Raw genomic sequence first — 14,377 nt, 5'->3', positions numbered from 1 at the left:
TTCAAAAACCTTACTTGTTTTGACACATCAGAGAGGAGGTCTGGGGAGGACCTGCACTGTCGTTCATGGTACTGAGATGGGTAATGTTTCCTGAAATCCCCAAACAGAGAAGGAATTGAAATAGTCTTTACGTGAATACAGGATCCCTCTAACACTCTAAATTCAACCTAAAAAATTACCATCACAGAGAGAAACAAAACCAGGTTGGTTACCTTTCAAATGGCAAGCTCTTCAACCTCCCTTTTTTTCCATATTCCAAAAGTTGCCTTTGGGTTCTTCCACTGTGAGAAAAATGAGATAAACTATTTTATGAATGCTCTTCATAAGCCAGTAGGCTACTAAAACTCAAAAGCATCATTTATTGTTGAAATCAAAAGAGTCTGGATGAGTGACATATGTCATGAATCTCTGACCACGTTGCTGTGCTGTGCTTAGTGGCTCAGTTATGTACGACTCTTTGCGACCCCATGGACTGTAGCGCGCCAGACCAGCATGTTAATAATACTCATTTATCCAAGACTCAGAACCCAGAAAATTTTTAAAAGCATCTGAACAGGGCTATTTAACAGGTACAAACTCTGGCCTTGAAAACTAATACACTTTTCTTTAAAGGCCTTTCCCCTTCCTCCAAATTTACACGTAGTTTCTATTGAGGCTGTGTGTCTGGTTTCCCAACCCATGACAGGAGAAAAACACCTAACTAAACAGTAGAAGAAAAGTTGCTCCAGTCAGACATACACTAGCAAAGAAAACCAGCTGAGTGCTGGGAGAAACACAAGAACCAAACAAGAAATCAGCATAATAAAACCCCAAAAGTCAGGGCCATTTATCACTATGGTGCAGGCTCTGACATGCCACCCCTGCCCTGAGGTCGCCACTGTACCACAGCTGCTGGCAGAGGATAATAAGCACTGTTTATAATAACTCAGGTCATTAAGAAAAGGGCGAAACATGCTTAGTATCATCTGTTTAAGAAGACAGATTTGTAGAATACATTTTGGAACAATTCCATAAAAATACGTACATTGTAAAAATCCCACTTTTTACTGAGGCAGGCTTCTACTACTTGAAAAATCCTTTACGGGAAGCATTGAATTAGAATTTTTATCTTAGCTAAGAGTTGGAAAGTGTCTTTCAAAGAATTCCTAGGCTGGTGGGTTCAAGTAAAAACAAGTTCTTATTTCGACCTCGCTTCCTTTTCTCCAAGGTGTTAACGTGTAGTATGGAGCCTCTACTACCATATTGTTCAACCTCTCTAATCCCTTAGGCCCTACAGGGCTTTCTCACCCTATCTTTTGCCTAACCATAACCAAAAGGATGTTGTTGAACTAGCCCTCCAATAGCTAGCATGTAAGTTGCACATAAGGAAAACAATAGGTTCATTGACTACATTTTCTCCACAGTATAAGCCCCTCTATCCTTGCAGAAATTATGATCTAACCCCTTAAGTGGGGTGCACTCCTCCCCCTGCCTCTCTGTTAGAAAATATTGACTTAATGAGTTACACAGAGAATGACCGGTTAAGGATATCATCCTTTATGTGATTGAAATGGATTCTTTATTGCTTCTAGAATTCAAGCTGTTCCTACTGCCTTCCCTGTTATTGAAAAGAAGTTGTGTGTTTAGTTTGCTTATGTACAGTATTTAATTACCTGTAGCGGAAACTGGAACCCTTGCTGCAGAGCAGGGTTTTGGGCTTTGATTTGGGCTCTTCAGAAAGTCTGAAGAAAGCGTGGTACTCCACACAGGTTTTCCAGAAGGCCTTGCAGGCATCTCGGCTGGCCATGGTGAACTCCAAAGTATCTTTGCACAACACCTGTAGAAACCAATTTCCATCAAGCAAAACATCCTTCAAGAATATCAAAGACCTTCAAATCCCAATGCCTGCCAAACTATTGGTCCAGGGTCCACATCCAGCTTCTGATTTTCCACTTGGCTCCCTTTAGGCTTCACACCTACTGAAATCAAATGATTGGCAACCTTCCGAGGAACAGACAAGGCCCCTGCTCAAAAAACAGAGCCTTCTCTGTGAAGCAAGTCTTACTCTGCACACCCTCCTCACCTCACACCCCCTTTTACCCCCTCTTCTCTGCCAGGAACATTTTATGAAGTTGTAAATTAGGTTAAAATGAACATCAAAGGGCACCCTTTCAAGGTGACAAGAAGTTATAAATGACCAACAGGAAAGGGGGAGGGAGGAGATTTTTCTTACAAATGGTAGGCTTTATAGGATGACTGCATATACACGAGTCTTTGTAACATACCAGCTAGAAACATTTCTCCCTCTTTATGCTGCCTTGTTCTATGATGCTCTGTGATGCTCATTTAGCATTTCCTAATCTGCTGTAGAGGAGCTTGGTCTTCCAGACCTAAAGTACAAGTTTGCCCCATCACCTGACTCACTATATACCCCCAATACACTTTGCTCCTCCCCTTCTCCCATTCCTCTCCAGGTCTCTGGATACAGCCCTGGGGTTTTCCACAAGCTTCACACTAGATTCAGTCTTCTGAACTGCTCACATGAATATTTTTATCTAAGGCTAAGATCCGGAGAATGAATTATCTTTAGGTCAAAAAAGTAGCTGATACATATCTTCCATTTCCTTTATAGTCATAAAAATTCTTTCTAGCCCCTTTGTCTCACCCTGTACAATGCAGCCTTGCCCAATAATTGCTTCTTTGGCTTAATATATACCCAATCCCCACATCCTGCTTTGGGGAAGAGTAGGTGTTCAGTTATTTGGCACATAGTAGGTGTTCAATTTTTTTTTTTTTTGCTTCAGGAAAGATGAAAATACTTTATAAAATCAAGCAAATAACTTTGAATGAATATGGACACAGTCTTAGATCTGGGCTCCCTCATTTGACTTATCAAATCCCTGAAAAATGATGTCTAAGGAGACTTGCCTTTCATCCCAGCCACCCCATTTTCCTATCGCTTTACTCATTCTGAACTGCCAATAGGATTTCTTAGTGTTTTGCCCTTAGTGAAAATCTGACCAAAGCTCTGGTTTATTTATACAGAGGCAAAAGAGGAAGCACATCACCGGTTGGGGCCAGCCAGCTTTCAGCACTCACAATCCAACCATTTGCAGAAACAACCAAGAAATCTCAAGTGAGTAGAAAGTAAAAGAATTTATTCAAAAGCTACTTACCAAGATGTTAGCATGAAGTTTGATGAGAAAATGCTTTCTCTTAAAACTCAATTTTCGGATTTTAGCCCAGTTGAAAGTATTGATCTTTGTATTTCCCTATAACGAAACACATGGCAGATTTCAGGATGAATATCAGCACAGGCTGGTTTGTAAGAAAATGTGAACCTGTTGGAAAATACATCTCATGAACAGGGCTATCCTTGATCTATCTCTTGTATAGACTGATCCCAGTTGTATTAGGTAGAAGTTATGGCCAGAGAAGGCATTCTAGGTGGGACACAAACCTGCTCTGAAATGCAAGTAAAAAGGGAAAGGTTTCTAACCAGGATAGGGAGGTCACAGAAAAAACTACTTTGGCAACAAAGGTCCATCCAGTCAAAGCTATGGTTTTTCCAGTGGTCATGTATGGATGTGAGAGTTGGACTCTAAAGAAACTGAGCGCTGAAGAATTGATGCTTTTGAACTATGGTGTTGGAGAAGACTCTTGCGAGTCCCTTGGACTGCAAGGAGATCAAACCAATCCATCCCAAAGGAAATCAGTCCTGAATATTCATTGGAAGGACTGATGTTGAAGCTGAAGCTACAATATTTTGGCCACCTGATGTGAAGAACTGACTCATTGGAAAAGACTGCGATGCTGGGAAAAATTGAAGGAAGGAGAAGGGGATGACAGAGGATGAGATGGTTGGATGGCATCACCGACTCAATGGACATGAGTTTGAGTAAGCTCTGGGAGTTGGTGATGGACAGGGAGGCTTGGTGTGCTGCAGTCCATGGGGTCACAAAGAGTCAGACACGATGGAGGGACTGAACTGAACTGAGGGGTCCTCTGCTTTTCAAAAGTTTGCTTTATGCCACTTTGCTTTTATTACATGAAAAAACCCACATTATTACCTATTTTCACTGACTGAAAGAAATCCAAAGAGGAATTTTGCTCTTACAAAAAAAAAGGCAAAAATAAAAATCAGCATTTGTTTTGCACCAAGGTGTTATAAAGTAGTGCACATTCCAAGCAGTAAGAGTGGCATGTCTATGCTCCTTCCCCAGGAACTGCACTCCACTCAGCAGCTCAGCATCTAGCCAGTACTTTATCTCGCTTTATCTTGTGCATCCATTAGGAAGATGTGTCCTCAGCTTAATGCTTCTTCACTTTACACCATGTCAGCTAGGACAGGTTTCAGAGGAACATTCTACTTTTGAAGTGGGGGAAGCCTGCACTTCAATAGCTTCTCCTTGGAAAAGACCCTGATGCTGGGAAGGATTGAGGGCAGGAGAAGGGGGCGACAGAGGATGAGATGGCTGGATGGCATCACTGACTCGATGGACATGAGCTTGAGCAAGTTCCAGGAGTTGGTGATAGACAGGGAAGCCTGGTGTGCTACAGTCCATGGGGTCACAAAGAGTCGGACACGACTGAGTGACTGAACTGAACTGAACAGCTTCTGTAATCTCACCCCTTCCTATATTTCCAGATTGAACTGCTTAAAAAAAAATCCCATTTATTCTGCCACCTCATTTACTCTAAGACCTTCAATAGCTCCTCACTCACTGCCTGCATCAACTCGAAACTCTTTTGGCTGGATTTTCTTGCCCTTATATTGACTATAACTTTGATCCCATTACTCCCAGAAAACACCTTTCCATCCAACTCTGTTCCTTTCCCACTGCCCCTATAGGTCTCTGCATTCTCCTCCCAGAATGACTTCCCCATGGTCAAGCCTGCTTGCCAGCTCTGGTAGCATCTCATCTAGGATATTCTATATCATTGTCACAGCCCACACACATTTCCAACTCCTCTAAACTCCTTTAGCTCTCCTGGACTAACCGCACAGATTAATTCTTTTGGTTTTTATTCACATGGTCCAAAATCAAAGGAGGTACAAAAATAAATATATTGAGAAGTCTCACTCCCACCACTGTCACTCCTATCTCTGTCCCCATCTAACCATTCTCTACAGGTAACCACATTATTCTGTTGTATATACTACTTGTGCAACTAAAGTAAATATGATAGATTACCTTTTGATTATTTATTGTCTGATATTGACCATTATTTCTCTGGTCTTTAAAATAAATTGCGACTATCTTAATGACAGGAGCCATGTGTCATGCTTAATGTTAACTTCTTAATTATGTCATCCTTTTTCCTTTTCAGGGCCTTAGCCCATGTGCCCTTTCCCTGGAACACCCTCCTTCATCTGCCAACCCTATCCCTTTGGTCTTGCTTAAATGTTAAGTCCCTTTCACATGTGTTACCGTATCATCCTATGTTTCTTCTAGCACAAAGCATATCACATTTTTTATAATTACTTGCTTAACTGTCTTCCTTCTATTAGAATTTAAGTTCCATGAAGTCAGGATCATTCCTGTTTACCTCTGTAGCTCTAGTACCTGGCACAGAGTGGATGTACAATAAATATACTTATAGAAAGATGAGTGGATTGCTTCCCAACTATAAATATATTCAAACTCATTGAATTGTACCATTAAAACAGATGAATTTCATGGTATGCAAATTACAGCTCAATAAAATGTTTTTTAAGAAAATAATACAATGAAGAACATATAGAAGGCCCTCAATACATGAATATTCTTTGACTAGATTTCATGTAGGACAAAATAGACCATCTGTATTGTTCCCAACTGTCCGCAGAAGTAGTCACACTGAAAGAGATCACAACTAACATGATGATCTTGCTCCCCTACCCTCACCAACTTCTCTCATGCAACAGGAAATAGCAAGAATCAGGATCAGCAAGAATGATCCATGTATGTGTAAAACTGAATCCCTTTGCTGTATACCTGAAACTAACACAACATTGTTGATCAACTATACTTCAATATTAAATAAAAAGCTTAAATAGTTATTACAGGATAGTGGTTATATTTCCCTGAGCTGTATAATATATCCTTGTTGCTTATCTTTTAAAACAATGAATCAGAGTTAGAGTGGACTGGGTAAAAACTCCCTCCTGGGTGAACAGGTATGCCTGTGATCCATTGGGTCTTCTGGCCATCAATGTGAGTCTCATGCTGTCAAGTTTACAACCAAATAAAAAGTGAAGATTTTTGTAGCCAAGTCTGTACCTGACCTGCTTTGTGACTTATTTCAGTGCTATAATTTGGTCCTGGAGGTCAGTGGGTCCGAAGCCATCCCTTGCTTTCTCACAAGGGGTTCACTCCCAAACCTGTCCAGGTATCTGCCTATCATTCTGAAGGTTCTTAAACTTTAACTTGGATCTGAATTCACTGAATATTCACAGATATAGAAGTCTAAACAGACTGAAAAACTGTTGAAAATAGCCTCTGGCCACATTTCTAGGCGTGAGGATTAATGATGACGGAGGACCAGAGAGCCCTGAGTTGGTTTCTAACCTCGAAAACAGAATCCTGAGGAAAGGATGAGTCTGTCAACAGTAAAGATTTCTTGCAGGGTTGGGTGCTAATGCCCTACTTGTTGGCACTGGGCACCTCCAAATTAACTAGTAACTGAATGAGAAACTCTTTGGGTTGTTTCTGGCGGATTTGGACAGGCTGAATGCACTTTATGTCACAGCCTGGGCTTTTAGGATGCCAAAATCTGTATTCTTCTTTAGGGTCTAAAAGTTCTGAAGAGCCTTTTGACTTCATCTCTCCACCATGCTGGCTTGATCTAACATGTGAGCTTCTAAGAAAACAGTCAGTTCTAGGCTGCAAAAGGAAACAGTGCATCAAGGGGAGGGAGCTCACCTCAAACTCTTCCAAGCACTGCCTCCCTTTCTGGCTGGTGGTGAAACTGAGGGGAGGGGTCACCCTTGAGAATGGACACTCAAGTTTGAGCCAAGATAACCCCAAAAGCTGAGGACTTTAAAGGAAAGGAGCTGTTACCCGTAACACCAGTACACCCATGTGAGCAACGGCCAGGTGGATCTGCATCCCTTCACCATCACTGGCGGGGTGTGGCCTGATGCCATACATGTCCAGCTTCCTCGCTATGTCCAGTAGCAGAATGTCAGATTCAGCTGGGCTCCTGCCACTGCAAGGGGAAAGAATTTATGAGCCTAATAAATGCAGCAAGAATGATACCTCCACCCTGAGAGTTCCAAGAGGAACTCAAAGTTTTCTTGAGCCTGTGATGTTAGAGAAGACTCTTGAGAGTCCCTTGGACTGCAAGGAGATCAAACCAGTCCATTGTAAAGGAAATCAGTCCTGAATATTCATTGGAAGGACTGATGCTGAAGCTGAAGCTACAATACTTTGGCCACCTGATGCAAAGAACTGACTCATTGGAAAAGACCGCGATGCTGGGAAAAATTGAAGGCAGGAGGAGAAGGGGATGACAGAGGATGAGATGGTTGGGTGGCATCACCGACTCAATGGACATGAGTTTGAGCAAGCTCTGGAAGTTGGTGATGGACAGGGAAGCCTGGTGTGCTGCAGTCCTTGGGGTGGCAGAGTTGGGCATAACTGAGCGGCTGAACTGAACTAAACTGAAGCTTCTCTGACTTAAAAACTTGCTTTTAAGAGTCTGTCCCCAGCTTCAGCCTTTCCTGCCAGTGGAACAGGTGGAAACAAGTGCCAGTGAAAGAACTTACATGTGCTTCTGATGGAAGTGCACGATCTTGCTCTCTAAATCATCTTGGTTCGGTAAGTACCGGGTTTGTGCCAAATGTTTCCTATCTGTTTCTTCATGAAAGTCTCCCAATTCTGCTGCATGACAGAAAAGTGACATTTTTCACATTACTATCTATGAGTTAAGCAATGGAGCACCCAACAGACCCTCTCACCTCCCCCAAACAGCCCCTTCTTGGTGGCCAGTGCAGCCCTAGACCTCCCACCACACACTTGATGTATATTTGTTTTGTTTTAGGAAATGAGTAGTGGGGGAAGAACTAACTGGTTCTTCTTCAAATCAGAAGCAGTGGGCTTTTATGAAGTCTCAACATAGGAAGTCACAGACACGGTGTAGGTCTTAGAGGCTCCAGGATCATAGATGAATGTTTTGTTATTTTCTTCTCCCACATTCTGTTTATGATCTCTTCTATTCCTGATCAGTCCCCGTTGTGAGTTGAATTGTGTCCTCCCTCTCAAATTCGTATGTTGAAGTCCTAAACCCCCAGTACCTCAGAATATGACTGTGTTTAAAGACAGGGCGTATAAAGGAATTATTATGTTAAAATGGGGCGGTAGAGTGGGCCCTAATCCAATTTGACTGGTGTCCTTCTAAGTAGAGGAAATTTGGACACACAGCCAGGCACCAAGAATGCAGGTACAAGAGGAAAGACTGTGTGAGGATGCGTCAGGAAGGCAGCCATCTGCAAGCCAAGGTGGGAGGCCTCCGAAGAAACTAAAACTGCTGACTCTTCAATCTTTGATGTCTAGCCTCCAGAACTGTGAGAAAATAAATTTCTGTCATTTAAGTCGCCTAGTCTGTTGTTGTTTGTTATGGTAGCCCTAGCAAACTAAGACAGCCCCCTAACCTCACTCTGCATTGATCAGACATTATTAAGAAAGGAGACTATAAATGCCAACTACAATGTAAGCCAGTCACAGCCATTCATCACTCGGTACATTAGGAAACTAGTAAAACCCCGCTATGTGGAATCCCCAGTAGGTGAATCATTCTGGATATCATTCTTGTTTTTCCAAATCACTGGAAGTTTATTCCTGCTCATAACATTCTGTTCTAAATGTATCCAATTTATTGTTATAAACGTCTATTATAACACTGTGCCTACAAATGCAATTGAGGTAGATATTTACTGCCCCTACAGTAAATGACTTGACATTGTTATTTATTTATTTATTGGCCACACCATGCAGCATGTGGGATCTTAGTTCCCTGATCAGGGATTGAACCCATGCCCCCTGCATTGGAAGCCCAGAGTCTTAACCACAGGACTTCCAGAGAAGTCTCCTATTTTGGTTTTTGAATTCTTACACGTTCTTTATAATTTTTAGGCCTTTTCACTCTGTCAGAGTCATAGGAATCACTACCATAAAATGGGAACCCAAAACAGTTTTTACAATTAAAATTCGCATTTTAAATGAAAAAAAAAAATGCTGATCAAGATATACAAACCTATTAAGATTTTATGAACTATAAGAGTAAATAGACTCTCCATGGAATAATGTGGTGCTCTCCTACTGAGTAAAATTCATGGACTGCTGCTGCTAAGTCACTTCAGTTGTGTCCGACTTGGCGCGACCCCATAGATGGCAGGCCACCAGGCTCCGCCGTTCCTGGGATTCTCCAGGCATGAACACTGGAGTGGGTTGCCATTTCCTCCTCCAATGAATGAAAGTGAAAAGTGAAAGTGAAGTCGCTCAGTCGTGTCCAACTCCTAGCGACCCCATGGACTGCAGCCTACCAGGCTCCTCCATCCATGGGATTTTCCAGGCAAGAGTACTGGAGTGGGGTGCCACAAAGGGCATCAATTTTGAATACTGGAAAGTTATTTTTCTTTTGTCTTGTTTTCTATTGTGTTTTAGACAGATGGCATGCTCATTTTTAAACAGATGAGGCATGCTTGTATATTTAAAAAATCACATTAGAATGAAAATCTCTATATAACAAGCTTTTTAAAAAAGACCAAATCAGTGACTCTTTTACCCATTTCTATTTTGCCCACAATGAAAAATGTATGAATCTCATTCAAATTTAATCAGGCCCACCCATATGGTTTCACTAGTTAATTCTATCAAATATTCAAATAAGATACAAATACCAATTTTTCACAGATTCTTTCAGAAAATAGAGCGAGGAACACTTACCAACTCATTCATGGGTCAGTATTACTCTGTTACCAACACGAGACACAGACATCACAAGAAAACTGCAGATTAATATCTCTCATGAATACAGAGGGAAAAAATCCTCAACAAGATACTAGTCAACTGAATCCAGCAATATATAAAAAGAATTATACATCATGAGTAAGTGGGATTTATTCTAGGAGTGAGAGATCAGTTCAACGTGTGACGGTTAATTAATGTAATATGCTATGTTAACAGAATAAAAGACCAAACAACTCATTATCATCTCAATAGATACAGCAAAAACATTGGGCAAAATCCATCATCAATTCATGATAAAAACATTCAACAAACAAAAAACTGAAGAAAACGTCTTCAACCTGACAAAGTTATTTATGGAAAGCCTACAGCTAACATCACAATCATACTAAACGGTGAGAAACTGAGTGCTTCCCCCTAAAACCAGGAACAAGACAAAAATATCTGCTCTTGCCACTTCTGTCCAACATTCTACCAGCGATTCTAGCCAATGCAATCAGACAAGAAGAAGAATATAAAGAATTTCCACTGAAATAGAAGAGATAGAACTGTCTTTCCTTGTAATCAACATGGTCCTATGTGTAGAAAATCCTAAGGTATCTACAAAAAGCTACTAGATGTAATAGATGAGTTCAGCAAGATAGCAAGATAGAAGCTCAATATACAAAGGTTTTGGATTTGCATGTACTGGCAAAGCATAATGAAGAAAGAAAACTAGAAAAACAATTCCATTTCCATAAAGAATAAAAGATCAATAAATTTAACAAAAGATGTGTAAAACTTGTGGGCTGAAAATTATAAAACATTGCTGAAGTTTTTCAAAGGTCTATATAAATGGAGAAACATTTCAGATTCAAGGATTAGAAGACTCAATATTTATAAGATGGTAATTCTGTCAAAACTGATCTATAAATTCGGTATAAGTCCCACCAAATCTGGGGGTAGAAACTGACAAATGATCTTAAAATGAGCATGGAAATGCACAGGATGCAAAACAACCGAAACAATTTGGAAAAAGAACAAAGCTGGAGAATATATACTTCTCTATTTTAAAGCTGAATACAAAGCTACAGTAAATGATACATATGTGGTAATGGCATAAGCACACATACATCAATGGAATGTAGTTGAGAATCTAGAAGTAAGCCCTTACATTTATGGTCAGTTGGCTTTTGACAAAGATGACAAGACAATTCAATGGGGAAATAATTGTGTTTTCAACAAATGGGAGAAATGGACATCCTCACGCAAAAAAAAAAAAAAGAAGTTGAATTCCTACCTCACAATCATATGCCATACAAACATACAAAAAAATTCAAAATGGATCATAGGCCTAAACCCAAGAGATAAACCTAAAAATGTTCTAGAAGAAAACTGAGAGAAAAGCTCTTTTGATTTTAGGTTAGGCAAAAAGTTCTTAGACAAAACACCAAAAAACATGATGGACTAAACATCTTAAGAAAGTGAAAGCCCATCAAAATTAAAAACTCTCATACTCCAAAAGACAGAATTAAAGAAATTAGAAGTTGGGGGGGAGGGATGGATAACTTGGAAGTATGAGATTAACAGGTATATACTACCATTAATAATTGAAGATGGTAACGATAACCCTATATGCGAGACAGAATAAGAGACACAGATGCATAGAACAATTTTATGGACTCTGAGGGACAAGGTGAGGGTGGGACGTTCTGGGAGAATAGCATTGAAACATGTATATTATCATATGTGAAACAGAACACCATTCCATGTTCGATGCATGAGACAAGGGCTCAGGGCCGGGGCAATGGGATGGCCCAGAGGGATGGGATGGGGAGGGAGGTGGGTGGGGGGTCCAGGAAGGGGAACACATGTAGACCCATGGCTGATTCATGTCAATGTATGGCAAAAACTATTACAATATTGTAAAGTAATTAGCCCCCAACTAAAATAAATAAATTTATTTAAAAAAAAAGTGGAAGAAAAATGAAAAAAAAAATATATAGATAGATAGATAAACAACAAGGACCTACTTAAAGCACAGGGAACTATATTCAATATCTTGTAGTAACTTAGAAAAGAATCTGAAAAAGCATATATATGAGTGTATATCTATATGTATATCTATCTATCTATCTATCTATATATATATATATATGTATATATGTGAACAGCTGACTCATTGGAAAAGACCCTGCTGCTGGGAAAGGTTGAAGGCAAAAGGAGAAGAAGGCAGCAGAAGATGAGATGGTTGGATGGCATCACCAACTCAATGGACATGAACTTGGGCAAACTCTAGGAGACAGTAAGGGGCAGGGAGGCCTGGCATGCTGCAGTCCATGGGGTCTCAAAGAGTTGGATACGACTTGGCAACTCAACAACAACAACGTATATCTGAATCACTTTGCTGTGCACCTGAAAGTAACACAGCATTATAAATCAACTATACTTCAGTTTAAAAAAAGAGAACAAGCTGGTGCCAGTGGCTGGGCTCACTGCTGCCCTTGGTCATGGGGTTTTTGTTGGCTCGAAGGCTGCAGCATTGATAATGAATTTACTTCAGGTTGTGCACGACCACTGGGTACATATACTTGTCCCTATGGAATTTGTCTTCGGATGTTATCTAGACAAAAATAATGATGAAAAGCTAAGCTGCCTTCCAGAACAGGAGTCTGTTATATAAAAAGACATTGAAATCCAATGAAGAAGTCACCTGGAAGTAAAAGCTATGGCTGAATCACAAAATGTTCACATTTTTTAAATTGTGAGAGAAATAAAAACACATTCATTATTTTTTAAAAAAAGAGAGAGAACACACACACGCACACACAAAGAAAATGAAAAGCCAAGCCACAGATTGGAAGAAAATTTCACAAATTACATATCTCATAAAGGATTTTTATAAGAATATATAAGAATCTCTTAAAGTCCAATAAGACAACATATTTTAAAATTGTCAAAAGATTTGAATAGGTATTTTACCAAAGAAAACATAGGCATGGTTAACAAAACAGATGAAAAGGTACTCAATATTAACAGTCATTGTGCACGCACGCTCAGGTACTAAGTCATGTCTACCTCTTTGCGACTCCATGGACTGCAGTGCACCAGGCTCCTCTGACCATGCATGGGATTCTCAGGCAAGAGTACTGGAGTGGGTTGCCATGCCTCCTCCAGAGGATGTTCCCTATCCAGGGATCAAACCCACATCTCTTATGTCTCCTGCATCGGCAGGTGGATTCTTTACCACTAGTGCCACCTGGGAAGCCCTAAATTTACCTTAAGACGAGACAATTACATTCTTAGGAATCTGCCCAAGAGAAATGAACACACGGGTCCACACAAAGATTTGTACATGAATATTCATAATACTATTCATAATAGCTAAACTGGAAACAGTCCAAACATCCCTGACCAGGTAAATAAAAAAAATGTGGTACACCCATAAAATGGAATACTACTCAGCAGTAGAAAAGAACAGACTGCTGTGATTCACATTAGAACATGCATGAATTTCAAAAACATTATGCTTGGTGAGAAAAGCCCAATGCCAAAGACCACATATTTTCTCATTGTGATTCCATGAAATGTCCAGAAAAGGCAAATCCACAGAAACAGAAAATAAATTAGTGGTTGCTGGGCTGAGCATGGGCACAAGGAGTGACTGCAAATGGTCATGAGAGATCTCTTTTGGCATGATGGAAATGTTTGAAAACTGGGTTGTGGTAAAGGTTGCATAACTCTGTAAATTTACAAAAATCCATTGAGTTACAGGCTTAAAAATGAGTGAATTTTATGGTATGCAAATTCTACCACAATTGGGCTATTTTAAAAAATAAAATAGGCACACACACACACATCACACACCAATCTTTCTGTATATTAAGCACAAGCCCTATGCTGACTCTAAGGAAAACATAGGAACACATAAGGCCATGCTTGTTTTTCTCTTAACAATCTAGGAAGAGACCTGTGACACACAAATAGGTAAATATCATTAATGATAGAAGGCAGCACAGAGCATCAGCACCTTCACTGTGAGCACGCTGGTCCAAACCACCATCCTCTCTCTCTCCTGCCATCGCTTGTTATCTGGTCTCCCCACTTCCACCATCCCTCATAAGGTCTATTTTCTCTCTTTTTTGAATTGAATAAATTTGACTAGAACATTGTGCCAATTTAAGGTGTACATTGTGTTACTTTGATACACTTATAGGTGGCAATATGATTACCGTTGTAGTGATATTCATCACATTACATAATTATAATATAATATTATAGTCTATATTCATTATACTGTACATTAGATCACTATGGCTTATTTATGACTTGCTACAAGTTTCTGTTTTCACCACTGCAGCCAGCATGGTGTAGTTAAAACCTAATTCAGATCATTTCACTCCTCTGCTTCAAATGCTATAATGGCTTCCCATCACATTTAGAGTAATATCCTATGTCTTGAATATGCT

General features: G+C 40.1%; 1 protein-coding gene and 1 pseudogene across 1 annotated transcript in view; one reads left to right on the top strand and one right to left on the bottom strand.

Annotated features, from left to right (window-relative positions):
* FRMD7 (FERM domain containing 7) overlaps window positions 1-14,377 on the bottom strand; it is a 38,026-nt gene that overhangs the window by 2,248 nt on the left and 21,401 nt on the right. The window contains exons 6-11 of the mRNA XM_081564017.1: window positions 7,730-7,844; window positions 7,023-7,170; window positions 3,156-3,251; window positions 1,653-1,816; window positions 213-281; window positions 15-90 (exon numbers count right to left, since the gene is read on the bottom strand). Coding sequence (XP_081420143.1) covers window positions 15-90; window positions 213-281; window positions 1,653-1,816; window positions 3,156-3,251; window positions 7,023-7,170; window positions 7,730-7,844 — 668 coding nt within the window. The remainder of the gene's footprint in view (window positions 1-14; window positions 91-212; window positions 282-1,652; window positions 1,817-3,155; window positions 3,252-7,022; window positions 7,171-7,729; window positions 7,845-14,377) is intronic.
* Window positions 8,731-12,631, top strand: LOC145536453 (NADH dehydrogenase [ubiquinone] 1 beta subcomplex subunit 1 pseudogene; annotated as a pseudogene).

The sequence above is a fragment of the Giraffa tippelskirchi genome, chromosome X, assembly GCF_054371585.1.
Source record: "Giraffa tippelskirchi isolate mGirTip1 chromosome X, T2T-mGirTip1v1.2.pri, whole genome shotgun sequence".
Lineage (NCBI taxonomy): Eukaryota > Metazoa > Chordata > Mammalia > Artiodactyla > Giraffidae > Giraffa > Giraffa tippelskirchi.
Note: the sequence above shows the minus strand (reverse complement) of the source record. Positions and strands in the feature narration are given on the sequence as shown.